This window comes from Acipenser ruthenus, unplaced genomic scaffold (assembly GCF_902713425.1).
Source record: "Acipenser ruthenus unplaced genomic scaffold, fAciRut3.2 maternal haplotype, whole genome shotgun sequence".
In the NCBI taxonomy this organism is placed as follows: domain Eukaryota; kingdom Metazoa; phylum Chordata; class Actinopteri; order Acipenseriformes; family Acipenseridae; genus Acipenser; species Acipenser ruthenus.
In genome coordinates, this window is record NW_026707609.1 from 147,060 (window position 1) to 172,500 (window position 25,441).

Here is a 25,441-nt window from a genome sequence, read left to right on the forward strand (position 1 = left end):
CTGGTCTGCTTGACTCAGTCTAGTTTCAATAACACTGATGAAGGCACTGGAGCCCAAACGCTGGTCTGCTTGACTCAGTCTAGTTTCAATAACACTGATGAAGGCACTAGAGCCCAAACGCTGGTCTGCTTGACTCAGTCTAGTTTCAATAACACTGATGAAGGCACTGGAGCCCAAACGCTGGTCTGCTTGACTCAGTCTAGTTTCAATAACACTGATGAAGGCACTAGAGCCCAAACGCTGGTCTGCTTGACTCAGTCTAGTTTCAATAACACTGATGAAGGCACTAGAGCCCAAACGCTGGTCTGCATCGTTAAAAACTAATGTTACTCACACGTAACCTCCTGCATTGTCTATTTTAACTATAATTATTTTTCAACAGATCCCTCCCGGCACGTACCTCGATGTTGCCCCCGACTCTGGCCAGCAGGGGGGGTAAGGGCTTGTCTTTGTCGTTTCTTAGTTGTCGTCGAGACTGCCTGCGACCTTCACAACCGGGAAATGAAATGAAAAGACACAGGGTGGGGGTCAGACGAGGGTAAGGAGGCTGGTTTACCGCTGAGCCGCTAACCATCGCTATCCCAACAGGCACACAGCGCTCAGACCAGCCCTCGTTTCACCTGGAAGACTAATTCAAACCCAGTTGCCCAAGTACCTTGCCCCCCCTTTTCACGATATTTTCGTAAAAATTGTTATCTGCCCGATTATTTCCCCCCCAGGTTTCCCTCCCCAGCTCAGAATGATCAATTCCCTCCTCCCCTGCTTTTGCTATGGGGAAAGTTCTAGAAGGGTCGAGACACTTTTCCGAAGGGAAACTTAACTGTGCCGTACCATCAGATACGCCTTTAGAAGCTCACAGCTGTGCTCCGAGCTCCGGGGATTGTCACAGACTGGACTGCCCTCCTGTACTTACGCCTGTGCTGTGAGCGCGAAGGGGAGGGCCACTCTGAAGGCCCACTCCTGTGCTTTAGCTGCCCCCAGCGCTGCCTGTCTGCTGGCAGCTTCCTGTCTGTGTGAATGAGGGGGGGTCGTTTCTCCTCTCCGCGGCCCCCCAGGAACACACACAGCCCCCAAGGGCTCAGAGACAGCTAGCAGAGTCTAGGCCCTCATCACCTGGCAGCACAAAACTGGACTAAACTGTGGGGGGGGGACAATAACTGGGCACAAAAAAAAGTTACAGGGCTTGAACTAATAACATTTCACTTGGTTCCTTATTAAAGCTTACCATGGTAAAATGTCTGTGCTTTCCCCCATCGTTTTACCATGCATCAGGTTTATTAATATGCATTACCATACCTCCCTGCACTTCACAGTGCTTAGCTATGCTTTACCGTGCTTTCATGCTTGTCTCATTAAACTCATAGTAAAAACCAGGAATGGATCAAACTGCTTTTGCCACCCCTGCAACGGCACTCTGTGGCTGTGTGTCTGTCCCTGGCCTAAAAAAAACACACCACAGAAAGCTCTCAATAAGAAAGAATCTTTGACGCACGTTCTCTCGCAGTTGTTGGTTTGTATTTGCTGTGCCTCTCCCCCCCCCCCCCCCCCTCCACCCCGCTCCACCCCCGGTACCTTCAGGCCGCTCATCGAAATCTTCATCCTCCTCTTCAGACCCCACGGAGTACTCCGACTGGTTATCTGAAACATCATGATGCCACTCTGAAACAGTACATATTGCACAGTAAGCAGGCAAGGTCCGGAGGCTACACTGACCTCAGCTCCCTTCCCAGTCCCTGCGCCAGAACAGAGGAGCGAAATCCACCAGCGAGAGGAGGCGGTTGGGCCCCCGTCAGAGCTCGTCCGGTTCTGATTGGATCTCAGAAACTTTGTTCAAGTCGGGTCATAAAAGGATCCCGGTGATTCAGCATCAACACCGTGGCTCGGTAACCCTTGATACCCCTTGGGAACACTTGACAACCCCTTCCACCCCCTCACCCCTCCCTGTGTGAAGAGGTGACCCCTTCCCTCTGTTCTCAGTCTATTTCCACACTGTGTGCCCTCTGGTCCTGCGCTGCGTTTGAAGTGTTGGTTGGGATCAACTCAGCTGCTTTCAAGACTTAGCTGCTTATTCGTATAAGAAACCCTTGCCACTAGAAATTAAAAAGGGGGCATGTTCTGGTTCTTTGTTTTTTGTGTCTGTCTCTGTCTGTGTTTGTGCAGTACCTAGGCTGCAGATGACCTCTCTGTGTGTGAGTGTTTCTGTCTGTGTCTGTGTAGGATCTGTGTATTTCTGTCTTTGTCTGTGTGTCTCAGTCTGTCTGTGTCTGTCTGTCTGTCTCTGTGTTTGTCTTAATCTGTGTGTCTGTGTTTGTGTATGTGAGTGTCTCTGTGTCTCTCTCTGTGTTCAGTACCTTGGTCCTCCTGTGCTGCATCGTTGTAGTTGCCTGTGTGTGTGTGTGTGTCTCTGTGTCTCTCTCTACCTCTCTCTGTGTTCAGTACCTTGGTCCTCCTGTGCTGCATCGTTGTAGTTGACCTGCTTGCGCACTCTCTTGCCCTTGCCCAGGTTCCTGGCCAGGTCTTCTTGCTGCTGCTCGTAGTGATGCCTCAGCAGCTTCTCCCAGTAGTCGGGGTCCACGTTCTCCTCTTGCTTGATGATCTCGCGCTCAATCTCCTCCATCTAAACACACAGAGACAGGGACCATAGTTTGTTTTTTCATATGCTTTACCAGACCTCTCTGTGCTTTACAATGCTTCCCTATGCTTTACCAGACCTCTCTGTGCTTTACAATGCTTCCCTATGCTTTACAACACCTCTCTGTGCTTTACAATGCTTCCCTATGCTTTACCAGACCTCTCTGTGCTTTACAATGCTTCCCTATGCTTTACCAGACCTCTCTGTGCTTTACAATGCTTCCCTATGCTTTACCAGACCTCTCTGTGCTTTACAATGCTTCCCTATGCTTTACCACACCTATCTGTGCTTTACAATGCTTCCCTATGCTTTACCAGACCTCGCTGTGCTTTACAATGCTTCCCTATGCTTTACCCTCTCTGTGCTTTACAATGCTTCCCTATGCTTTACCACACCTCTCTGTGCTTTACAATGCTTCCCTATGCTTTACCAGACCTCTCTGTGCTTTACAATGCTTCCCTATGCTTTACCACACCTCTCTGTGCTTTACAATGCTTCCCTATGCTTTACCAGACCTCTCTGTGCTTTACAATGCTTCCCTATGCATTACCACACCTCTCTGTGCTTTACAATGCTTCCCTATGCTTTACCAGACCTCTCTGTGCTTTACAATGCTTCCCTATGCTTTACCATGCTTTCACTGTGCTTTATCACACTTTGCTGTGCTTGTACTATGGCAGGACACTTTCCTAAGGGTACCAGCGCAGTGGATTGAGTCTCTCTCCCGCTCACCTTGTCCTCCTCTCTCACCACGTACTGTGCCACCTTGAAGGAGCTCAGGTACTCGTTCATGTTCTGCATGTCTGTGTCGTCCGTGGCGTCCTGGCTCCTGTCCAGGAGCCTCTCTACAGCGGCGTTATCGTAGTGGATCACACTGCTGTCCTCCTCCTCACCTGCAGGGGGCGGAGGGGAGTAAAGGGTTGCGTGTGTAATAGAGTAGTCTCGCTCTTTTAACTCATCACACTGATGCTGCAAGAAAACCCGAAATAGAAGGCAAACTGCCCAGGCAGGGATAGCAATAGGACTCCTGTTGCGCAGCAGTGTCACCCAGTCCAGGTTTTACTCCCAGCTTGATCAGCCCCAGTGTGTCTAGGTAACAAGCTCAGGTGTGTCTTATTATTAAACTCCTAGTGAAACCAGGACTGGATCACACTGCTGTGCAACGGGAGTCTTATTTCCCTCCGTGGTATTGCACATTAGGTGCTTACATTACAGACATATATATCAGTACAGATCTATCTATCTATCTATCTATCTATCTATCTATCTATCTATCTATCTATCTATCTATGTATATGTATATATATCAGAATTACAAGGGCCAATCAAATTGCGTGAAAGTCGCCAAAAGGCTTCTACATTCACAGCATTTTGGCAACTTTCACACGATTTGATTGGCTCTTGTAATTCTGATATTTGCATAAAATCCCGAATACCCAGTTCTAGTTACTGCTTTAACTCGGAAGCTCTATATATATATATATATATATATATATATATATATATATATATATACACGTATATACAGCAGTATAGATCTCTACACATCAGTACAGATATCCAGCAGTATACATCTCTACACAGCAGCCCAGATATCCAGCAGTATAGATCTCTACACAGCAGTACAGACAGATCTCTACACAGCAGTCCAGGCTGCAGGTCTCTCTCTCCCGCACCCTCGTTCTCGTGTTTGAACAGCTCCTCCGTGCCGAACTTGAGGATGTCGTCGAGCTCCTGCTTGGACATGGTGCCGGTCTTGGAGCCCAGGCCGGGCCGCACCACCAGGTGGGTCAGCATCATCTTGTGCTTGGCCACCTGCGTGATGCGCTCCTCCACCGAGCCGCGCGTCACGAAGCGGTATATCATCACCTTTTTGGCCTGGCCGATGCGGTGTGCCCGGCTGAACGCCTGCAGGGGGCGCAAGAGAGAGAGAGAGAGAGAGAGAGAGAGAGAGAGAGAGAGAGAGAGAGAGAGAGAGAGAGAGAGGGAGGGATACCCTTATTAAACTAACTCTGATTCAAAGTCTAATACGAGCCTGATTAGCCCCAGTGTGTATCGGTAACAAGTTCAGGTGTGTCTTAACAGCGATGGAAATAAGACTCCTGTTGCACAGCAGTTTCACCCATTCCAGGTTTTACTACGATGAGCTTGATGTGTCTAGGTAACAAGCTCAGGTGTGTCTTATTAGACTCACAGTAAAACCAGGAATGGATCAAAACACGCTACAGGGTATCGCTCTGAATTTCCGGACTATCTGTACACCACTAGGTTTGCAAAACAGTTAAAAAAAAAAAAAAAAAGAGTGTGGAAAAAGCAGCGACCTGGATGTCGTTGTGTGGGTTCCAATCCGAGTCGAAAATGATGACTGTGTCAGCTGTCGCTAGGTTGATCCCTAATCCGCCCGCCCTGGTCGACAGCAGGAAGCAGAACTGGGGAGCCCCGGGCGCTGAGAGAGATTCAGAGCGTCAGACTGAGTTTATGAATGCACCCTATATCTATATGCAGACAGGCTAAAAGAACCGAATCTATTCAGTCTTTGAACAAAGAAGACTACACTGTGATCTGATTCAAGCATTCAAATTTCTAAAAGGTATTGACAATGTTGACCCAAGGGACTTTTTTGACCTGAAAAAAGAAACAAGGACCAGGGGTCACAAATGGAGATGATATAAAGGGGCATTCAGATCAGAAAATAGGAGGCACTTTTTTTACACAGAGAATTGTGATGGTCTGGAACCAACTCCCCAGTAATGTTGTTGAAGCCGACACCCTTCAAGAAGCTGCTTGATGAGATTCTGGGATCAATAAGCTACTAACAACCAAACGAGCCAGATGGGCTGAATGGGGCCTCCTCTCGTTTGTAAACTTTCCTATGTTCTTATGTCTATCTACAGCTATGGCTGTAGACTCCTGATTCGTAATTCGCCAGGCGTTGTCTACTCTGAGCCTGGTTGGCCGAGACGGTCCGTGAGGTCTGTGTGTCTGACTCACCGTTGAAGCGGTCGATGGCGTCCTGTCGCAGAGCCCCTGTCACCCCCCCGTCGATCCTCTCATACTTGTACCCGTCGAAGTCCAGGAAATCCTCCAGAAGATCCAGCATTCTAGTCATCTGGCGAGCAGGCAAGGGTGTGAGGGCTCTACGCTGGTAAACAAGACTCCCACTGCATAGCAGTCTCACTCGTTCCAGGTTTTACTGTGCTATTAAACTCATAGCGAAACCAGGAATGGATGAAACTGCGATGTGACGGGAGTCTTATTTCCATCCCTGTTAGTAACCCTCCCGGATCCCTCCCTCCCTCTCTCTCTCTCGTGTTACCTGTGAGAAGATGAGCACTCTGTGGCCTTGCTCTTTGAGCTTCTTCATCATCTTCTGCAGCAGGGTCAGCTTCCCCGACGCCTTGACCAGCGCGTTGCCCTCGTACGCCCCGCTGGGCAGCTTCAGGGACTCCTGCCAGGAAAGAGAAGGTTCAGGGGGTGACCGCGGGCATTACAAATACTGAATGGAGATTAACGGAAGCTTAACTGAGTGTCTTCAATGTAAATTCAATGACTAACATTTCCACTAGAAGTCTCTCTCAGTGTCTTCAATGTAAATTCAATGACTAACGTTTCCACTAGAAGTCTCTCTCAGTGTCTTCAGTGTAAATTCAACGACTAACGTTTCCACTAGAAGTCTTTCTCAGTGTCTTCAGTGTAAATTCAATGACTAACATTTCCACTAGAAGTCTCTCTCGGTGTCTTCAATGTAAATTCAATGACTAACATTTCCACTAGAAGTCTCTCTCAGTGTCTTCAATGTAAATTCAATGACTAACGTTTCCACTAGAAGTCTCTCTCAGTGTCTTCAGTGTAAATTCAATGGCTAACGTTTCCACTAGAAGTCTTTCTCAGTGTCTTCAGTGTAAATTCAACGACTAACGTTTCCACTAGAAGTCTTTCTCAGTGTCTTCAGTGTAAATTCAATGACTAATGTTTCCGCTAGAAGTCTTTCATAAATAAGAGTCCAGGTTTTACTACTATGGGCTTGATTAGCCCCAGTGTATTGTCAAACTCGTAGTGCAACCAGAGATGGATCAAACTGCTCTGCAATGGGAGCCCTATTTCCACCCTTGTGATTGTGGAGCTGTGGCTGTCAGCGTGGTGCTCGGCAGGGGAAGGCACCCACCATGGCAGCCGCAGGGAAGAGGTAGGGATGGTTGCAGCACTTCTTCAGGTCCATCATCACATTCAGCAGGGACACCTGGTTCCCTCCCCCTTTAGAGTTGAGAGCCTCGAAGTTCCTGGTCAGTATGAACTTGTAGTATTTTCTTTAAAAAGAAGAAGAAAATGTACAATGATCCAGCCGAGAATGCGTTTAAAATCACAAAGTACAAATCCAGCCATCATATTATTGTATTTTTTTTATAATAGGGCAGCAGTGTGGATTAGTGGTTAGGATTCTGGACTCTTGACCGGAGGGTCGTGGGTTCAATCCCAGGTGGGGGACACTGCTGCTGTACCCTTGAGCAAGGTACTCCAGTAAAAACCCAACTGTATAAATGGGTAATTGTATGTAAAAATAATGTTGTAACAATTGTAAGTCGCCCTGGATAAGGAATAAGAAATAAATAATAAGAATAAGAAATCAAAAATAAAATTAATAATAATAGCCAGAAGAGCCGTACCATGCACTGACACTAACCCGCTTGAGCGCCAGAGACAATACTCCCTGTGGAATCCACAGTGAAGACAGGTGACTCCGCACAGCCAGGAACCTGCGCTCACCTGACTGCATTTTACTATCTATTATTAATGACTTATTTGGCAGACGCCTTTATCCAAGGCGACTCACACAGGTGTTACAGGGCAGTACAGGGTTACAATGCAAGCTTCATATTGAAACACAGTGTAGTTTACAGTAAGTGCAACTAACCCTACTGAAATACAATATATGAACTAGGATGCAACAAGTAAGGATTACAGCAAGTTATGTCTACAATGACATTTTACACTGCAATAGTGCAAGGATGATGCATTCCATGCACACCACGCGGCCATGCGATTCCAAATTGGGGAGAAAACCGGGGTAAAAATTTGGCAACGACTACATTAAAAATAAAAGCTTAATTCATAATAGCAATGCTTCTGCTCTCACTTCTGCATGGGGCTCAGCTCCACCCGCACGATCAGCTCTGTCTTGGTTGGCATGTTCTTGAAGACGTCTGCCTTCAGCCTCCTCAGCATGTGGGGCCCCAGCAGGTCGTGCAGCTTCTTGATCCGGTCCTCCTTCGAGATGTCGGCGAACTCCTCCAGGAATCCGTCCAGGTTACTGCGGAAGAGGAGGAGCAGAGCATCACAGGAGACCTAATTCTGGATAGCAGTTTCATAATCTTGTATTTTGTAAATCGATATTACTTTTATCTGGCTCGTTTTTTTTTTTTTTCTTCAGAAAACGTCACTGCTGGATTACAAATAATTATGATTGAAAAATATATATATATTTTTTTCCTCATTCGCAAAATACAGAAATATAAAAACTTTAGCCATAGCTGTAGGCTCCTGACACCAAGCTCCAAGCCACACACAGGAGCATATTTTAAAAGCATATACTCCCGGGGGAGCTGAGAGAGCTGGGGGAGCCGAGAGAGCAGGGGGAGCTGAGGGAGCTGAGAGAGCTGGGGGAGCCGAGAGAGCAGGGGGAGCCGAGGGAGCTGGGGGAGCCGAGAGAGCTGGGGGAGCCGAGAGAGCAGGGGGAGCTGAGGGAGCTGGGGGCGTACTTGAATCTCTCTGGGGTCAGGAAGTTCAGCAGATGGAACAGTTCCTCCAGGTTGTTCTGCAGTGGGGTGCCGGTGAGCAGAAGCTTGTGATCGATCTTGTATCCGTTCAGGATCCTGAAAAACTGTCAAAAAACAAACAAACAAAGCAACAATACAAAAATGCAAATAATAATATTAACACGTTGCAAACAATTTTTTTTCACCAGCGGTGGTTTATCAAAAATCGAAATAACAAAAATAACACACAGGTATGTGAAATGTCCCCTTCTTGTACTGGACAGGGAGATCTTGAGCAGAAATGTATTTCCGATGTTTGATGCAGCTGGTGTGTTTTTTCCATTGAAGACATTTTAAAGAAATCGTGCGGCTAATGTTAAATAAAAAGACCTAAATTATGTTTGTGTAGCTTTATTTTTTTATATTATGCCTCAATCCTAAAATTCTAAGGGTGGTGCAAAACTTTTGGCAGTTCAGAAGCTACTGCAGTGGTATTGATTAGTCTGAATCGCTTACCTTGGACTGGTTGTTTTTCAGCCTGTGTGCTTCATCCACCACCAAGCAGGCCCAGTTAATGGAGCCCAGAGCAGCCTGGTCAATCGTGACCAGCTCATAAGAGGTGAGGAGCACGTGGAACTTGATCTGCGCCTCCCTCTGGTGGTGGGGAAAGGGAATGACAAGGAACAGGGAAAGGTGTCAGGCTGTACACCGAGCTACCAAGATAATTGTAGCAAATCTTCTGTCTCCCTTTTTTTTTTTTTTTTTTTCACTGGCTATTTATTAGAAGGTGATTTTTCGATAATTCACTCATTATTGCTACATTACTTATTACTCCACAGAAATCAGGTGAAGGTCGTTGGTGTAGATCGGGCTGATTCACCTTTCAGAGCGAAAGAAGTGAAGAAACAGCAGCTTGGGTTTGTGATGATGCTTTTCTTCAGACTCTGCGGAGAACAGCGATCCACACGAACCCCAGCAGCTGTTTCTTCACTCCTTTCACTCTGAACGGTGAATCAGCCCGATCGACACCAGCGACCCTAATGAGTTTAATAAGACACACCTGAGCTTGTTACATGTACACACTGTGCCTAACCAAACTCGCACTAGTAAAACCTGGAATGGGTGAAGCTGCCATGCAATAGATGTTTTGTTCCCATCCCTGCTGCATCCGCCCCAGGCTCACCCTCATCTTGAAGGCCTTCCTGCCCCCCTTCATGGCGTTTCCCTCGAAGGAGAACTCGTTCTCGCGGATGATGGCGCGGCTGTGCTTATCTCCGGTGTAGGTCACAACGTAGAGGTTCGGGGCCCACATCTCGAACTCACGCTCCCAGTTGATGATGGTGGACAGCGGAGCGCTGACTAGGAACGGGCCCTTCGTGTGACCCTGCGAGGGGGGGTTGGAGCTAGACTTTAAACTGCAGCTTGAACCACAGGAAAAACACAATACTTCCCTATGCTTCCCCATACCTCTCTGTGTTTTACAATGCTTCCCTATGCTTTACCATACCTCTCTGTGCCTTACAATGCTTCCCTATGCTTTACAAGACCTCTCTGTGCCTTACAATGCTTCCCTATGCTTTACAAGACCTCTCTGTGCCTTACAATGCTTCCCCACGCTTTCACTGTGCTTCATCACACTTTGCAATGCTTTTACTATGGGGGACACGTTTCATGAGGGCACACACAGTACAGGAAACGCAATGGGAGCGCCTTCATCAGCCCCCGGCTCCCAGCCTCATGCTCACCTCCCTGTAGAGCGAGTGCAGGAAGACGATGGTCTGGATGGTCTTGCCCAGCCCCATCTCGTCTGCCAGGATGGTGTCGGTGCCCTGGGTCCAGGAAAAGCGCAGCCAGTTCAGCCCCTCCAGCTGGTAGGGGTGCAGTGTGCCCCCCGTCACTGTCACGAACTGGGGCTGGGTCTCGTACTGCACCGCGGGCTGAGGGGAGAGGGAGAGGGGGGCGCGCCAGTTAAACGGTTTTTAGGTAATGAGATGCCTGCTTCTAGATGGGGTGCAAATAGTTTTTGAAAATCGGTGCTAATTGTTTTGAAAGTTATGCACCAGGGAGCCTACTGGTGCCAAATGATCAATCCCCCCTCCCCTCCACACTGTTTGCAACCAGTTTCTGCAGCTAAACTTCCCACACGACACAACCCTTCCCTGCTGTGTATGTGGATGAGTGTGGGCGGGTCATGTGAGCAGTACAGACCCAATGAGAAACTACCATCATCTATGGGTGCTAAGCAATCAACACCCGGGCCCTGCGATTGCCTGTGGATCAACACCCTGGCTCTCACTGCAGGACTCACGTCGTTGATAGGAGAGCTGGGGGGGGTGTCGTCCATTTCCTCTTTCTTGAATTTCTTCAGTTTCTTTGGTTTTGCCGGGTCTTCCTTTATTATGAGCTCTCTGCAAGAAAATGGGAGTGAAACCGACTGAGCAGCACCCAGACAGAGCATTTCTGAATATTATTATTATTATTTATTTATTAGCAGACGCCCTTATCCTGGGCGACTTTCAATTTGTTACAAGATATCACATTATTTTTACATACAATTACCCATTTATACAGTTGGGTTTTTACTGGAGCAATCTAGGTAAAGTACCTTGCTCAAGGGTACAGCAGCAGTGTCCCCCACCTGGGATTGAACCCACGACCCTCCGGTCAAGAGTCCAGAGCACTAACCACTACTCCACACTGCTGTAAATATATACGTGTGTGTGCGTGTGTGTATATCCCTAGATAGATAGATAGATAGATAGATAGATAGATAGATATGCATATTAATTATTTCTAGATGTATAGTAATTATTATATTGTTGTATTGTTATTTTATTGAGTCTGGTTTAATCAGGTCTCTCTATGTATTAGAGCTGCACTATTAAGATGTACCTGTACCTGTACCTGTGAATAAACTACCCTAAAGTGAATAAACTATAAAGTGAATAAGCTCCAGACTGAATGCAGTGTCCTGTGGTGTCGCTCCCTCCCTTACCGGTGTCTCCAGTAGGCTGACTGGTGGCTCTCGAATTCGGGGATGGTCATGTCCTCTTCCTCCCAGGTGCACTGATCATAGGTGAGGTCCCTCCACTTCAGCAGGTAGTGGAGACCTCCCTTCTTATCCACGCTGCGGTCAGACAAACACCAAGCAAACATTCAATCCCTCGTTTCAACAAGCAAACCCGGCTGGAAACTCCAGAGGAAACAATGGATGCTGCTGCATCAGTTTACACTCACAACTGCTTTACTGTTTACAGATGAATTAAAGAGGCAAGATCCCAGGATTGAAATAAGCCTCACCCATTTCACGTTTCATTACTACCAGCTTGATCAGCCCCCAGTGTGTCTAGGTATCAAGCTCAGGTGTGTCTTATTAGACTCACAGTGGAAACCCAGGAATGGATCAAACTGCTATGCAACGGAAGTTTTATTTCCACCCGTGAATTTAATGAAACCCTAGCCCTCCACCTCTCCCCCTCCCCACCCCCTCTCTGACCTGTGATTGATAATCCTGTGAATGCTCATCCACTAGTGTTTGATCCCTCTCTGTCTCTCTCTCTCTCTGTCTCTCTCTCCCTCTCTCTCACCTGTGTTTGATGATCCTGTGAATGCTCATCCACTAGTGTTTGATCCCTCTCTCTCTCTGTCTCTCTCTCTCCCTCCCTCTCCCTCTCTCTCACCTGTGATTGATGATCCTGTGAATGGTCATCCACTCTGGTTTGATCCCGTAGCGGTAGTAGCGCTCCTCCATGTCCCTGCTCCGGAGCTTCTCACTCCTCCCCTCGTCGTCCCCCGAGCAGCAGTCCAGGGAGGGCGGCTCGTCCATGTCGTTCTTGCGCTGGAAGTTGCGGAACATGACCGAGTGGTAGATCTCCAGCTGATGAGAGGGAGGTGGGAGAGAGAGAGGAGGTGGGTGAGAAGGGTGTATAGAGGGGGAAAGAGAGAGAGACAGAGCGTAGGGTGAGAGATAGGGAAAGAGGGAGGGGAGAGAGATGAGAGGGAGAGAGAGGGAAAGAAAAAGACATTAACGCACTCAATCTGTTTCTGCAGAACCCGTCGTGGTTTTAAAACGTTTCGACCGCTTTGCCGTTGAGTGCGAGGTCTACACTCTCTGCGATACTACAAGTGCAGCTGCTGCCGTTGCTAATAGGTTGCAACGAGGGGGCGTTTGAGTTTCTCACGGCGCTCCTCAGTTCAGTTACCTGCAGTTCAGTCACCCAGGAGCAGTGCCAGTAAGACTGCCCCGCAAACTTCACAAAGAACTCTCTCTCCGAGCGCCCCACCAAGGGGGTGGGCGGGGGGCAGTCCGGGCTGGCGTCGGGGGGGAGGGGCACAGGGACGGGGGGAGGGGGGTCGACCCATTTCCAGTGCAGGATCTTCTGGACTCGCCCCTTGATTGGGGGGCACTGCAACAGAACAAAGACAAGGTACTAATCAAACAGTCATAGCTATCAGACACTCGATTGTGCTGAATTCAGACAGACAAAAAGAAACTTAAATACATTCAGTGACTAACGTTTCCACTAGAAGTCTTTCTCTGGGTCTTCAGTGTAAATTCAATGACTAACGTTTTCACTAGAAGTCTTTCTCAGCGTCTTCAGTGTAAATTCAATGGCTAACGTTTCCACTAGAAGTCTTTCTCAGTGTCTTCAGTGTAAATTCAATGGCTAACGTTTCCACTAGAAGTCTTTCTCAGTGTCTTCAGTGTAAATTCAATGGCTAACGTTTCCACTAGAAGTCTCTCTCAGTGTCTTCAGTGTAAATTCAATGGCTAACGTTTCCACTAGAAGTCTTTCTCAGCGTCTTCAGTGTAAACGACAGACGTTTTGCCTGGGAGTCTTTGAAAGGAAAACGTTGAAAAAAAGACTTCCAAGTCAAAACGTTTGCCATTGAATTCGTTAATTTCTTCCAGCATTTCTAGGATTGTAATTAAAAATGGAATGGAGCAGCAAGTGGAATAAAGAAGCAAAGCTGGTTCTGATTCCGCTCAGAATGTTTCATTTCAGGCCTTCCGGAACAAGGGGGCGGGGGCTATGGGAGGGGGCCGGCGTGTGATTGGCCGTACTCACGGTGCAGCGCGGGCAGAGCCACTCCCCATTGGGTATCTCCGGCAGGGGCGGGTTGAGGCAGTGGAGGTGGTAGGAGGAGGGGCAGGAGTCACAGCAGAGCAGCTCCCCACCGTCTTTGCACACCCCGCAGTACTCCAAGTGGTCGTCCTCTTCCTCCTCGTCCTCCTCCTCGCCTTCCTCCTCCTCCTCCTCCTCACACTCCTCCTCGTAGTCTTCGTCGTCATAATCCTTCGCCTCCCACTGGATTCCCTCCTTCTCCTGGGCAGACACAACATCAGAGCATCAGGTTACAGTCCAATACTGAAATACCGGTGCGGTTTACAGTAAGTGGCAATGCCACATATAGGATTTAGATTTTTTTTATTTTAGAGTGAGCGGTTATTATTTTTTTATTTATTTTCCCCCTTATTTTGGAATGTCCAATCATGTTTTTTCTCCTCCCCGCACAGCACGGGTGTTCTGAGGGCGTGTGAGCGTCCTCCGATCTCACAAGCCTAATGCCAGAATCGCTATTACACCGAGCAATCGAGAGCAGAGGCGAGGGAGGCTACCGATCCCAGAGAACAGAGACCAGCCTCTTATCCACTCTGAATGTGCTCGCTGTCTGGCCAGCAGGGGTCGCTGCTATGCCGTGATGAGAAGCAATCCCTGCCAGTCCGTCCCCCCCCCCCCCCCCCCCCGGCCCCTGCAGCCTGAGAGACTCACGCAGTGCGGGCAGCTCCACTTCCCCTCAGGAGCCTTCTCCAGCTCGGGGTCCAGGCACACCAGGTGGTAGGCTCGAGGACAGGTGTCGCACAGGATGATCTCTCCGCCCTGCTGGCACACCTCGCAGTAGTCCTGGTGGTCAGTCTCGTAGCCGTCAGCCTCCGCCTCCCCCTCCACCACCACCACTGCAGAGGAGAGAGCGGACAGCGGTCAGACACACAGCGCCAGCATTGAGAGACACAGAGACAGAGAGAGAGAGAGAGAGAGAGAGAGAGAGAGAGAGAGAGAGAGAGAGAGAGAGAGAGAGAGAGAGGCACACAGACAGAGAGAGACACAGAGACAGAGAGAGGCATACAGACAGAGAAAGACACAGAGACAGAGAGAAAGAGAGAGAGGCACACGGACAGAGAGAGACACAGAGACAGAGAGAGGCACAGACAGAGAGGCACACAGACAGAGAGACACAGAGACAGAGAGAGAGAGAGAGGCACACAGACAGAGAGAGACACAGAGACAGGCAGGCAGACAGACAGACAGACAGGCAGACAGACAGACGTACTTTTCTTCTTCTTCCGGGCCGGCCTGCCTCGCTTTCCTTTCTTGGCTCGTCCCGAAGCGTCCGATTTCACGGAGGAGCTGTGAGCGCTCGAGTTATCCAAGTCTGACTCTTCCAAATCCGCCTCGTCGCTCTGAAACACGCAGGAATTAACCACCGTCATTCCTCAACCAGCCCCCGGCCACTTACTGACTAACGGCTACAACAGCAGAGCAGGGATGGGAATCAGACTCCTATTACACAGCAGTTCCACCCATTCCAGGTTTTACTACTACCAGCTTGTTTAGCCCCCAGTGTGTATAAGTAACAAGCTCAGGCGTGTCTTACTGAAACCAGGAATGGATCAAACTGCTGTACAACAGGAGTCTCATGTCCCATCCCTGCTTAAACACACTCCATTCTCAGCTCACCAGCACTACAGGAAAGTGAAAGCATGGTAAGGCAGAGAGATCCATTGTAAAGCACAGGGATGCATTGTAAAGCACAGAGAGGTCTGGTAAAGCACAGAGAGGTTTGGTAAAGCATAGGGAAGCATTGTAAAGCACAGAGAGGTCTGGTAAAGCACAGAGAGGTTTGGTAAAGCATAGGGAAGCATTGTAAAGCACAGAGAGGTCTGGTAAAGCATAAGGAAGCATTGTAAAGCACAGAGAGGACTGGTAAAGCATAGGGAAGCATTGTAAAGCACAGAGAGGTCTGGTAAAGCATAGGGAAGCATTGTAAAGCACAGAGAGGTGTGGTAAATCATAAGGAAGCATTGTAAAGCACAGAGAGGTATGGTAAAGCATAGGGAAGCATTGTAAAGCACAAAGAGGTCTGGTAAAGCATAGGGAAGCATTGTAAAGCACAGAGAGGTGTGGTAAAGCATAGGGAAGCATTGCAAAGCACAGAGAGGTGTGGTAAAGCATAGGGAAGCATTGTAAAGCACAGAGAGGTCTGGTAAAGCATAGGGAAGCATTGTAAAGCACAGAGAGGTGTGGTAAAGCATAGGGAGGCATTGTAAAGCACAGAGAGGTCTGGTAAAGCATAGGGAAGCATTGTAAAGAATAGCGAGGTGTGGTAAATATGTATATAAAAAACACACTGTAAACTGCGATAAACGCACAGTATAACCACGGGAAGAGCACTGGGGGGGTGGGGGGGGACTGCAAAACTGCTGTGCAGAATTTCTTTGAAGGCAAGCTTTTGAGGGATTGTGGGTAGAGACAGGCACTCACAGAGCTGCTTCTCTTGCGCTTGCCCCCCAGCATGCCCAGCTTGATTCTCAAAGGAGCCATCTTCATCTTCATCTTCATCTTCATCTTCTTCCCCTTGACTTTCTTCTTCTCGCTGACACGGGGGCTGTGACTGCGCTTCTTGTGTCCGGGGCCTTTAGACAGAGAGAGAGAGACACACACACACAGAGAAACAGAGGGGGAGAGAGAGAGAGAGAGAGAGAGAGAGAGAGAGAGAGAGACATACACACAGAGAAACAGACAGAGAGAGAGAGACACACACACAGAGAAACAGAGAGAGAGAGACACACACACAGAGAAACAGAGAGACAGAGAGAGACACACACAGAGAGAGAGATACACACACAGAGAGAGAGATACACACACACAGACATACACAGACACACACAGAGACACACACACAGAGACACAGAGAGAGAGACACACACACACAGAGACAGAGAGAGAGATAGACACACACAGAGACACAGAGAGAGAGAGACATACACACACACAGAGACACACACACACATACAGAGACACACGCACACAGAGACACAGAGAGAGAGAGACACACACACACATACAGAGACACACGCACACACAGAGAGACATACACAGACACACACACACACACACACAGACAGACACACACACACAGATTGGAATTGACATTTTAGAGACAAAACAAAAACGACTGCGATTTTTCAACAGCTTTTGTTCTAAGCCAATTTAACTGACCAACAAACGGTGACTTCAATTAAAAAAGTAACTGGTGAGCCACTGTGGAGAAGAAGCTCAATTTAAAACAGAATGCAGCAACAACCCCAAATAAAAAAAAAAAAAAAACATGTAGGTAATAAAACGACAGAAAACAACAGTTTCTGCACCCACCTTTGCCTTCTTTGGTCTTGGCCTTGCGCGGGGGGGGCGGTTGCTCGGGCGACGCGGTTGCCGCGGAGACCTGCTCGGCGACGGAGGCGGCGGCTGCAGCAGCGGCAGCGGCCACGGCGGCCGGGCAGCCCTTGAACGGGTTGTTGGTGCTGAACTCTCGCCACTTCGCGCCCAGGATGGTCATCATCTTCGACATGGGGATCTTGGGGTTCTTCTTGGCAATCAGGGGCCTGCGGGGGCACACAGCGTGGCAGCCAGTCAAGCACAAGGAGGGGGGGATTGTGGGTACAGAATGCACACCGACAGCTCTGGCCAAAAGGTTTAGCATCACCTCGAATTTTAGGAGTGAGACATAAGTTAAAAACAAAAAAAAAAACAACAACTATATGAACATCATTTTTAGATATTTTATTTAACGTCATGTTGTAATCAATGAAACTACAAAAGGATATCGCCAAAAAATATAGTATTTCATGTTAGATTAAGAATTTCAATTTTTGTCGGTTTTTCAGTTAAGTATCTGGAAAACTCCAAAGCAGTGGTGTGTAAAATTAAATATGTTAACGTAACATTATTCAGCAAGTCTCATTTGACTTTATGAAGCAGAATTAGTTCATTCTACAGAGGGTGGGTGTAAAACTTTTTGGCCAGAGCTGTAGACAAAGATCACAGATTTACAGAGGCTCTCTCTATGGTTCAATCCATAGGAGGCAGTGTGATCCAGTGGTTAAAGTCCAGCGGCTTGTAACCAGAAGGTCACAAATCCCACCTCAGCCACTGACTGACTCACTGTGTGTGACCCTGAGCTTAACCTCCTTGTGCTCCGTCCTGCGGATGAGATGTTAAATCAACGTCCTATTGGAAGTGACTCTGCATATAACGCACAGTTAACAGCCTGCCTCTGTAAAGCGCTTTGTGATGGTGGAACACTATGAAAGGCGCTATACAAAAATAAAGACTGATTGATTGATTGATGAAAGTTAGTATGAGTTTTATTTGTGATGTTAAATCAACGTTCTATTGGAAGTGACTCTGCATATAATGCACAGTTCACAGCCTGCCTCTGTAAAGCGCTTTGTGATGGTGGATCACTATGAAAGGCGCTATACAAAAATAAAGACTGATTGATTGATTGATGAAAGTTAGTATGAGTTTTATTTGTGATGTTAAATCAACGTCCTATTGGAAGTGACTCTGCATATAATGCACAGTTCACAGCCTGCCTCTGTAAAGCACTTTGTGATGGTGGATCACTATGAAAGGCGCTATATAAAAATAAAGATTGATTGATTGATTGATTGATGAAAGTTAGTATGAGTTTTATTTGTGATGTTAAATCAACGTCCTATTGGAAGTGACTCTGCATATAATGCACAGTTCACAGCCTGCCTCTGTAAAGCACTTTGTGATGGTGGTCCACTATGAAAGGCGCTATATAAAGATATATATTTATGGTTTTTCTATGAGTTTAATAATAAGACACAACTGAGCTGGTCAGCTGGGTCTCTCACCTGGTGAACTGGCTGAAGGCTTTGTAGTTGGTCAGGGTGTGATAGTCTTCGTCAGTGAACACATGCTCCACGTCCTCCAGGCCCCAGTCTCTCAACAGCTGTCCTGAAGACTTCTGTTCAACCTGCGTGGGGGGGTGGGGGCAATATTTAAAAGCGTGAGGCGGCTCCCAAAAACACGTCTCCAGGACTTTTCATTACTGCCCTCTAAACCACAGCTTCAAAAAAAAAAAAAAAAAAAGGACAACCCTTTCTCTCCATTGCCCTCCCCTCCATAATCTTCCTTTATAAAATGAATAACAATAATGAAAAAAAGCAAGCACGGCACTTTCACTGTCTATCTCTCTGGCTCGTTCTTTTCTTTCTCTTCTGTCCTTTCTCCTCTTTCTCTTCTCTTCTATAACAATTATAATTATTAATAATATGACTTACACATACATCTCTGTTAAATTGTGTTTATGTTTCACCCTGTTTAATTTGTGAAATACAATAAACAAAGTATTTAAAAAAAAAGTCATTTTAATTGGGCAGCAGTGTGGAGTAGTGGTCAGGGCTCTGGACTCTTGACCGGAGGGTCGTGGGTTCAGTCCCAGGTGGGGGACACTGCTGCTGTACCCTTGAGTAAGGTGCTTTACCTAGATTGCTCCAGCAAAAACCCAACTGTATAAATGGGTAATTGTATGAAAAAATAATGTGATATCTGTACAATGTGAAATAATGTATAATGTGATATCTTGTAGCAATTGTAAGTCGCCCTGGGGGCGTCTGCTAAGAAATAAATAATAATAATTGCTTTCCTGACCAGCGTTTGGGAAGGAGTGTCAATAACTGTTTTTTTTTTCCCATATAGATTACATTTCCAGTTTCCTTAAAGAAAATATCCAAATTTCCCCCCCAAAATCCCATTCAATCAATTCTGACACATCAAAAAACTGCGATCTTGCAGCATGGTGTTAAAATCTTGAGCTGGCAACACAAACGACTTTTAAAACTGAAGCCGGCTGTTGGGTTTGCAGCCAGTCCATCAAACTGCGTGAGAGTCAACGTGCCTCACCTTAGTGCCCGCGCTGTCCTCGTTTTCTTCGTCCTCCTTTTTCTTCTTCTTCTTGGTTTTCTTCTCTTTCTTCTCCTTGTGTTTCTTCCTCCTCTTCTTGTCGCTGGCTCCGCTGTCGGATTTCTCTCCTCCCTCCCTCTCGGACCCCGATTCCTGCTCGCTTGCCTCCTGCAAACACGCCGGCTCGTTACAGCACAGAAGCGGCAAGCTTAGCACGGTTAGTTACCACAAATCCAGTAAAAAAAAAAAAAAAAAAACACAACAGCGTTTTTTTTTTTTTTTATTTTGTAACCCATAGCCACTCTGAAGCGGTTAAAAACAGCTAGTATTATTTATAATAACACAATCAAAAAGTGTTATCGGCAGCTGTGGTTTCGCTTGGAAGGGCAAACGACTCAAAATCAAATAACCAGTTTATACAACATAATATAAGTTTAAAATATATTTATTATCAAAGTTCAGCACGGTTCGGACAGTATGTCCATTCTTCGAACCAGAGCTGGTGTTGAAATAATGTCCTAAACGTTTTGAACTTTAACTGAACCAGTTTATATACATTTTAAAATGTATTTCTCCTTTTTTTTCACGACTTTATGATAGTTAAGACCATGTTTTGTACACAGAGTCGCGCTTTTCTGTAGTTGACTGTATGTGGGCCCTGAAAAGAAACTGAGGCACAGACTTACTGGTTTCTTCCGCTTCCTTATCTTCACTGGTTTGTTCTCTTTTTTTTCTTTCTTTTTCTTGGGTCCTCGTTTTTTCTTTTTTCCAGCCTCGCCTTCCGAGTTTTCCACCGGCCGGTCATCTTCACCTGAAAACGAGGAGCGCCAAACCGGCAGACACACACAGGTAAGAGCGGGAAACCTGATAAATACAGTTCAACACGCCTTCAGCGGTGTAGTCCAGGGGTATAAACAGGTAAACCTCGGTTAACCACTTTTAATTAGGGTCCATATAACCAGGGATACGGCGTTTGCTGGTTTCTACTCTCCTGTGTGGTGTGCGGGTCCTGGGTTAAAGACAGAGATATTTTAACGGTCAGGGTCTCCGCGTTGCGCTGCTGCGCGCCACACTGACAGTTGGGAGCTCTCGGTCAGAACTGCGGCCGCGAGCAGGTGGGGCGTGGCTACTGGACTGCGTGTTCTGTTTGTGTGTGAGTGTGCTCTGTGATTGGTTGTTTTCGTTCTGTTTGTGTTCTGTTTGTGTGTGTGTGTGTGTGTGTGTGTGAGTGTGAGTGTGCTCTGTGATTGGTTGTTTTCGTTCGGTTCGTGTTCTGTTTGTGTGTGTGTGTGTGAGTGTGCTCTGTGATTCGTTCGTGTTCTGTTTGTGTGTGTGTGTGTGTGTGTGTGTGTGAGTGTGCTCTGTGATTGGTTGTTTTCGTTCGGTTCGTGTTCTGTTTGTGTGTGTGTGTGTGAGTGTGAGTGTGCTCTGTGATTGGTTGTTTTCGTTCGGTTCGTGTTCTGTTTGTGTGTGTGTGTGTGAGTGTGAGTGTGCTCTGTGATTGGTTGTTTTCGTTCGGTTCGTGGTGTGTGTGTGTGTGTGTGTGTGTGAGTGTGTGAGTGTGCTCTGTGATTGGTTGTTTTCGTTCGGTTCGTGTTCTGTTTGTGTGTGTGAGTGTGTGTGTGTGCTCTGTGATTGGTTGTTTTCGTTCGGTTCGTGTTCTGTTTGTGTGTGTGTGTGTGAGTGTGCTCTGTGATTGGTTGTTTTCGTTCGGTTCGTGTTCTGTTTGTGTGTGTGTGTGTGAGTGTGAGTGTGCTCTGTGATTGGTTGTTTTCGTTCGGTTCGTGTTCTGTTTGTGTGTGTGTGTGTGTGTGTGTGTGTGTGTGTGAGAGTGTGCTCTGTGATTGGTTGTTTTCGTTCTGTTCGTGTTCTGTTTGTGTGTGTGTGTGTGTGTGAGTGTGCTCTGTGATTGGTTGTTTTCGTTCGGTTCGTGTTCTGTTTGTGTGTGTGTGTGTGTGAGTGTGCTCTGTGATTGGTTGTTTTCGTTCGGTTCGTGTTCTGTTTGTGTGTGTGTGTGTGTGAGTGTGCTCTGTGATTGGTTGTTTTCGTTCGGTTCGTGTTCTGTTTGTGTGTGTGTGTGTGTGTGTGTGTGTGTGTGTGTGTGTGTGTGTGTGTGTGTGTGAGAGTGTGCTCTGTGATTGGTTGTTTTCGTTCTGTTCGTGTTCTGTTGTTAGGCTCACTGGACCTCGCAGGGCGCTGCTAGTATCCTTCACCCTAGCCCGGGAAAGGACGCTCACAGAACTGTTCCCGCAAAAAGCACCTGACAGGAGAAATAACTGTATTTTTAAATTTTATTTTATTTACCACTAAACCACTGCTTCACAGGACACCAAATGCCAATACCATAAAATATCACTGCAATAGACGCACAATATTAATTGGTTGTCAGTACCGGCCATAATATCCTATTGGCAACGTTTGTGACTTTTGTTACAATATATAGACCAAAAAAAAGTATTTTGATTTAATCGATAAATGCTCCTTACATATAATTGACTACTTTATTTCGTTTTAACAATGCAATACATGTATTAGAAAATTAAGATTTTTTTTCACTTCTGTAATGTATATTGGCATTGTAAGGTTAAGGTGTTAAAATCGATCACACTGTTATATGAATTTAAGAAAGAAGCACTTATTATACAGATTAATTAAGTGCGGGTTACTTAAAATATACCATAACAATATTGTATTATACTGTTAACATGGTTTCTTTTTATGAATAATTTAGAAAAAAAATATGCATAAAAGCTTTCTAGCGTTTTATTTTAAATTGGAATAACAATGCTGTATAAGGCACGCCCCCCAGCCGGCTGGCTGGTAACTGTATTTTACAGTGAGCAGCTTTCAATAAAAAAATAAAAATGAACAATACTCTTTAAAAAAAAAACACATTTTTAATCGGGTCTCTGTAACATTTTTGGCTCAATCTCCCCTATCTTGAGTCTGTGTATCCGTTTCTTTTGTTTTGCCCGTGACTGTATATTAATTTAACAATGTGTTTGCCGTGTGCGTGAGGAGGGGGGCACACGTCGAGAAATACAAACACCGTAAAAACGCTCTCGTTTCGGTTTAGCACTTAAACAGAGAGTCCATTTTGACACCAAATGACCGAACTGGTGACAGTACCAGCCCGGTGCGCAGTTTGCAGTATCAGAACTAATTGACGTCCCTGTATATTCAGTGTCAGGGACGGAGGGGGTTGGTCAAGCTCTGTGAAAAAGAAAGGAGGAGGGAGGCGAAAGTGGCTCACGCAGCACGAGTTCGTTAGTAAAAAGTTACAGTTCAAATTTTAAAACACCCGCACGTTCCTAACGGCATTTTAAAAATCTAACGGTCATTTTTTTTTAAAAAAAAATTTGAATTATCCGTAGCGTTCTGTGCGCGCTCAAGAGTGTCTCGCCCTCGTCCGTTTTTTTTTTTGTTTTTTTTTCCCTCTCTTCACTGTACCTGCTGCTGCTGCAGTTTCTGCTGCCGCCGCCGACGGGTAAATGTCGCTTCTGTTTTCCTCTCTCGTTCTCTCTCTTTCGTCTTCTTCTCCTTCTTCTTCTTCTTCATCCTCTACATCTGCTGCCTCGGATTGAACCGCCGTCTCCTCGCCTTCATCAGAGTCCCGGAGCGGGGAGGACATCTCACAAGCGCCCGCTGTTTCTCCCTCGAAAAGGAAAACAGTTAAAAAAAAAAGAAGCGGTTCTTGAATTAAGAAATATTACGTTCAATATACAAATCGGCAAAGTTGGAGGGCGTTCGGATTATTTTTACACAGAGACAGATCAACAAAGATGGCCGTCCTTATATTTATTTTTTAACGACCCCCCCCCCCCCCCCCCTCCCCAGAAGAAAAAAAAAAAAAAAAAAACTCTTACATAAAAAATGGCTGACTCTTATTATTTTAAAAAGCGCCCCCGCCACACACACACAAAAAAATTACACTTCGTTCAGAGATGGATTTCCCCTATTTCTTGCAATATGCAAATGTTTTTTCAGGTTTTTTTTTGTAATCTGTTTCACACATAACAGAACCGCGTTAACGTCTCTTTGTTTTCGTATTGTCTTTTCATTTTTTGTAAACCTCTCCCTGCACTGCAGAAAGAAATGCAAATAAAACAAATATGGCTACCTCATATTATTTTCAGCCCCCACACCGTCTAAAATTATTTGGAGGGGGGGAGCGGTCATGCTCAGTCTTACATCGGCGTCAGTTACTTAAATTTAACTATTAACATTGCCAAGTGGCAACCATTCTTTATTCACTAAACTTTTTGTTTAAACAAAAAAAAAAAATAATAATAATAATAATAATAATAATGATGTAAAAATGTATGATGCATTTCTCTGTATTTAAAGTATTATGGATTTTCTTGGTGTTGCTGCATCTTGTAAAGCGCCTTGTGATGGTGGTCCGCTATGAAAGGCGCTATATAAAATAAAGATTGATTGATTGCAAAATAAGATATCCAGCAGGACCCGCAACAGGAAAAAACAATTATATATTTTTTGTGTAAATACTGAAATGTGTATATATATATATATATATATATATATATATATATATATATATATATAAATCTTTAAATAGCTGCTTGTAATGTTTTGTTATTATTATTGAATGGTTATGGTATAAGACGGAACAGTTTTAAAAATATATGTATAATAATTTATGGCAACTTCTAAGTCTTAAAACAAACCACAACACAACATACTGTATATGCATTTATTGTCCGCGGTACATGTAGTTGGATTTTACAGCTCATCAATAATAATACAAATATCAGTGTGAGCACAGACAGAGAGACAGCGAGACAGAGACAGAGACAGACACAGAAAGAGACAGACACAGAGAGAGAGACAGACAGACACAGAGAGAGACAGGCAGACAGACACAGAGAGACAGACAGACTGACACAGAGAAAGAGACAGACAGACAGACACAGAGAGACAGACACAGAGAGACAGACAGACAGACACAGACACAGACAGACAGACACAAACACAGAGAGTGACGTTTCCTATGGGCGGCCTCAAACGAGCAGCGGGGGGGGGGGGGGGGGGGGGCTTCAGAATTCGGTGAGGTCATCGTTGAAGTACAGGTGAATGGCCTGGGTGTAGCGCTCCCTGTCCATCCTCAGCTGGTAGAATTCCTCGTCCTCGTCCGGGATCCCGTTGTCTCCCAGGGTTTTGTCCATGTCCAGACTGACCCCGTTGTGCTTCCAGGTGTAGCTGGCAGCGTGCGCGTTGTAGCGGAGGTACCGCTGAAGAATGGCATTCAAGCTCTCCTCTGTGCAGACCTGGGGAGGGAGAGGGGGGGGGGGGGGGAATCAGAACGCAACAACACCACACGGGGGGGGGGTTGGGGGGGGCGATAACCGCACATCTAGAACCCAAGTCAAGTGCCGTCCAGCAGCCCAGACATCCAGATACTGGACCGTATCGCCCCACCACACCCTCTAGACATCCAGCTCATTAGCAACCACTTCCAGTTAAAGAGTTTAACTGGAAGTGGTTGCTAATAAGGGGGGAGGGAGACAGAGAGGGAGGGAGGGAGAGAGAGGGGGGAGAGAGAGAGAGCGAGAGAGGGAGATAGAGGGAGAGAGAGAGAGGGGGGAGAGGGTGAGGGAGAGGGAGGGAGAGAGAGATAGAGAGAGAGAGAGCGAGAGAGGGAGATAGAGAGGGAGAGAGAGGGGGGAGAGGGAGGGAGAGAGGGGGAGGGAGAGAGAGGGGGGAGGGAGAGGGAGAGAGAGCGAGAGAGAGGGAGAGAGAGGGGGGAGAGGGAGGGAGAGGGGGGGAGGGAGAGACAGAGGGAGAGAGGGAGAGGGGGAGAGGGACGGAGGGAGGGAGAGAGAGGGGGGAGGGAGAGACAGAGGGAGAAGAGGAGGGGGAGGGAGAGAGAGGGGGGAGGGAGAGGGAGAGAGAGAGAGGTAGAGAGAGATTTGCAGTCCCACAGTCGGTCAGGGTGGAACGCTGGTTCTCTCTGTTTGTCACCTCGATGGTCTGCTCCTGTGATGTCAGTGTGTTGACGATGCGGAGGCACCTCGTCTTGCCTGAGAGGACGCCCTCCT

General features: G+C 46.7%; 2 protein-coding genes across 10 annotated transcripts in view; both read right to left on the reverse strand.

Annotated features, from left to right (window-relative positions):
• Positions 1 to 23,637, reverse strand: part of chd3 (chromodomain helicase DNA binding protein 3) — a 40,108-nt gene extending 16,471 nt beyond the window's left edge. For 3 of the 9 annotated variants that reach the window (XR_009322312.1, XR_009322313.1, XM_059019120.1), the window contains exons 1-27: positions 22,833 to 23,195; positions 20,069 to 20,193; positions 19,383 to 19,550; positions 18,332 to 18,453; positions 16,821 to 17,050; positions 15,930 to 16,081; positions 14,719 to 14,848; positions 14,160 to 14,344; positions 13,455 to 13,712; positions 12,588 to 12,791; positions 12,066 to 12,262; positions 11,381 to 11,512; positions 10,694 to 10,793; positions 10,131 to 10,322; positions 9,569 to 9,769; positions 8,902 to 9,039; positions 8,389 to 8,510; positions 7,767 to 7,940; positions 6,798 to 6,939; positions 5,949 to 6,080; positions 5,624 to 5,741; positions 4,954 to 5,078; positions 4,309 to 4,540; positions 3,365 to 3,525; positions 2,440 to 2,617; positions 1,573 to 1,659; positions 401 to 486 (exon numbers count right to left, since the gene is read on the reverse strand). Coding sequence is in view for 7 of the 9 variants with exons in the window: in XM_059019120.1 (XP_058875103.1) it covers positions 401 to 486; positions 1,573 to 1,659; positions 2,440 to 2,617; positions 3,365 to 3,525; positions 4,309 to 4,540; positions 4,954 to 5,078; positions 5,624 to 5,741; positions 5,949 to 6,080; positions 6,798 to 6,939; positions 7,767 to 7,940; positions 8,389 to 8,510; positions 8,902 to 9,039; positions 9,569 to 9,769; positions 10,131 to 10,322; positions 10,694 to 10,793; positions 11,381 to 11,512; positions 12,066 to 12,262; positions 12,588 to 12,791; positions 13,455 to 13,712; positions 14,160 to 14,344; positions 14,719 to 14,848; positions 15,930 to 16,081; positions 16,821 to 17,050; positions 18,332 to 18,453; positions 19,383 to 19,550; positions 20,069 to 20,193; positions 22,833 to 23,013 (4,272 nt within the window). In the remaining 2 variants the exon portion in view is untranslated. The other 6 variants (XM_059019119.1, XM_059019118.1, XM_059019124.1 and 3 more) reach the window with 6 other exon arrangements.
• A 427-nt stretch (positions 23,638 to 24,064) lies between these two features.
• Positions 24,065 to 25,441, reverse strand: part of LOC117967978 (cytochrome b5 domain-containing protein 1) — a 7,691-nt gene continuing 6,314 nt past the window's right edge. Inside the window, exons 3-4 of the mRNA XM_059019135.1 lie at positions 25,365 to 25,441; positions 24,065 to 24,670 (exon numbers count right to left, since the gene is read on the reverse strand). The exon at positions 25,365 to 25,441 is cut by the window's right edge and continues 142 nt beyond it. Coding sequence (XP_058875118.1) covers positions 24,440 to 24,670; positions 25,365 to 25,441 — 308 coding nt within the window. The 3' untranslated portion in view covers positions 24,065 to 24,439. The remainder of the gene's footprint in view (positions 24,671 to 25,364) is intronic.